The sequence below is a fragment of the Monopterus albus genome, unplaced genomic scaffold (assembly GCF_001952655.1).
Source record: "Monopterus albus unplaced genomic scaffold, M_albus_1.0 scaffold192.1, whole genome shotgun sequence".
Lineage (NCBI taxonomy): Eukaryota > Metazoa > Chordata > Actinopteri > Synbranchiformes > Synbranchidae > Monopterus > Monopterus albus.
The window spans coordinates 835709-838621 of record NW_018128072.1 but is presented as its reverse complement, the minus strand read 5'-3'; the positions used below and the strand labels follow the sequence as shown (position 1 = coordinate 838621).

Genomic DNA, 2913 nt, shown 5'->3' with positions numbered 1-2913 from the left:
AGCTCTTGAGTGGAAATTTGGCACTGTTATTGAATCATTCCCACTTCCAACACTAGCCACATCCAGCCTCCTCTTTATTAAAAACACTAACACAGTGAGAGAAGTATACTGATAAAAGAGGGGATGGGAGAAAAGTCAGAGTAAGGAAAAAAAGACAAACATATAAAAGAAAATCCGCTACACCTTTTTTTGTTTTGTTTTGTTTTGTTGTTTTTTTTTTTATTGTTCTTATTGTTATGTCTCAGTTTAGGGTTTGTTCAAATACCTTTATAATCAACCGCGTTTGAGTTCTGGATGAACCAGAGATGGTGTGACGAGCTCCAACAGGGAGGACGAGAAGTGGTTCCTGTTCAATCTGATTGGTTAAAAGGGTTTCTAGTAAAATATGACATCACACAGATGGTCCTGGGGTAGAGCTAGATGGGTCTGATGGTGTCATGAGGACAAAGGGCAAAATAAATATCACTGTCCTCACTGCCCAGTGAAATGTGATCAGGCAGAGTGCATGGGAGAGGTGAGTGCATTGCTTTTTATTTCAACTGATTTAGAAAAGTGAAGAAGAGGGGGCACTCTCTCCGACACCAAGAAGCAGTCCGCCAATCAGTTCAAAAGCCAACAGCCGATGAGGACCGGGAGCCAGAGTCTATTGACCAAATGCTGGCATCTTTTGGGAGAAGGTGGGTCTCTCCACATCCCACCGAGATGTGTTCTCATAACCAGAGGGAGGGAGACGATTTGAGCATATACTGTGTATGTGTGTGTGTGTTGGTGCATATGTATGTTTGTGTGTACAAATATGACATCATTACTCACAGGTTGGAGACTACTTTTACCCATAGTTGTGATTTGGGGAGGGGAGGAGAACCGAAGATGACATCACAAAGCTCAATTCTGAGCTGAGGAGAAGTTCTGGGGCTACTGTCCCCGTTGACACAGCCTCGCCTTCACTCTCGTCATCATGGGAACCATCCAAACGGATGTAGCTCACCCTTGTGTGGCGTCTCACTGTTGCCCTCACTAGAACGCGCACAATGGAGTGAGTGGAGGTTGTGTTGCTCTCACACAGGATAACGTTAGCATTAGAGCTGCTGTTCATGTTAATTCCCGCAGTGATGGTTGCTAAGTGACTGGTCACCAAGGCAGCCATATCTCTGGTGTCATCCCTGGCTCCAGCTGTCATGGCACCATGGTTCTCAGTAGCAGTGGTGCTCGCTCTCACGTCTCCCTCTCTCTTCTCCCCCTGTCATACCTCGCTCTCCAGGCTGGAGAAGTGGGCCGACCCTCTGCGTGAACATAGGCTCTTGGCTTTGAGTGGCAGGTGGGGGGAGTAAAATCTCCGTGGCTGTGGCACTGAGCGCAGTCTCTGATACTGGAGTTTGGCACTGGCCGAAGCCTGAGCCTGGCCCTGGCCTGCCATTCCTACCCCTGCTGGTGGTGAGACGGAGGATGAGGAAGGCGGAGGGGGGATGGGCATTGGGAGGGAGGTAGGAGACATTGACTGCTGCTGGGGTGGTGACGGTGAAGGCTGAGGTGGATGGTCTGCGGGCTGCGTGCTGAGGCTGAGGTTAGATTGGCTGCCAGATTTGGCTTGACTGGAATCTGGTTTGGGAGGCAGAGGTTTGGGGTGAGAGCCCCCGCTGAAGCTGTGGCAGTGGGGGAGAAGCTCTTCCTGACTGTGGGAAAGTGCTGTAGCTCCTCTCTTGGAGTGTGAGGTGTGAGAGCGGCTGTGAGGATGTGGATAAGGGTGGGGTTGGGGGTAAAGGCTACAGGAACACTTGGTGGCCCGTCCTCCTTCTTCCCCTCTGTCCCTAGCTCTTTCCTTACTCCTCCCACTTCCACTCTTCCATTTCCTCTCTCCCTTCACAGGGATCTTGTCCATAGACCAGTATCTTCTAGGTGGAGGGAAGGCTGCAGGAGGTGGTGGCCATTGTAAGCCAAGCCCTCCACTCCCTCCACCTGATCCCAAACCTGCACCTGGTCCAGAACTCCAAAAATCAGCACCAATCCATCCTTCTGCCCGGGTTCCTAATAAGGAATCATCCCGACTGTTGATACTGCCCCCTTTCTCTCTCGATGGATAGGTGCCAAAGAACCAGCCCCCTCCTCCTATGCCTCCTATTCCAGTGCTGCTTCCTCCTGTACCTCCCTCCCAGTACCTTTCAAAACGACCAAACTCCCCTGAAGAACCCTCATCTGAGTAACTGTCCTCTACCCTGGCCCTATCCCTCTCTGACTCAGACACTGCCCCCCTTCCTGCTCTCCTTGCCCTCTCTTCCTGGTCCCTCACTCTCTCCTCCTCTTCCTCATCATCATCATCATCCTCATCATCTTCAGAGTCCCATTCATGGAAGGACAGCCCTTCTCTTGTCTGTGCTTTCTCTTTTTCATAATGCATTAACAAAGGACGCCGCTCTCCAACTCTACCACTATCTTCTCTATCCATTTCTACACTTCTCCTCCGCTTGGACGATGGGAGGAGCTGGTGGAGAGATGTTGGAGGAGTAGCAGAATCATCTCCTCTGCCATTGACCCAAAATTTGACTGATGCAGGGAGTTTGTTGAGGTTAGGGTAGCGCTTACTGGGGGCACGATGTCTGGACTGGGAGCGTGACGATTTGTGATGTCTCTCTCTGCTTCTGCTGCTGTCACCCTCTTCCCTCTCATTGCCCTCATCACCTTCTTCTCTCCTGCCTCTCTCCCTTTCTCCTTCCCATGAATCCCTTCCTTTCTCCCCAAATGTGCTGCGATACTGAGCAGAGAAGGAAGAGTAGTCTTGTATTCCTCCCTCCCTCTCTCCCTCTGCATCTCCTTCCCTATCTGGCTCTACATCTCCTTCCTCTGGCTCAGAATGTTTTCCCCCAGTTGATTTCTTCCTTTTCTTTGTCTTTAGTGCTTTCTTCTTCTTCTTTTTTA

At 50.4% G+C, this 2913-nt stretch overlaps 1 protein-coding gene across 1 annotated transcript in view; it reads right to left on the bottom strand.

Annotated features, from left to right (window-relative positions):
- Window positions 1–1243: 1243 nt before the first annotated feature.
- Window positions 1244–2913, bottom strand: part of grin2db (glutamate receptor, ionotropic, N-methyl D-aspartate 2D, b) — a 55628-nt gene continuing 53958 nt past the window's right edge. The window contains exons 17-18 of the mRNA XM_020617588.1: window positions 2420–2905; window positions 1244–2302 (exon numbers count right to left, since the gene is read on the bottom strand). Coding sequence (XP_020473244.1) covers window positions 1244–2302; window positions 2420–2905 — 1545 coding nt within the window. The remainder of the gene's footprint in view (window positions 2303–2419; window positions 2906–2913) is intronic.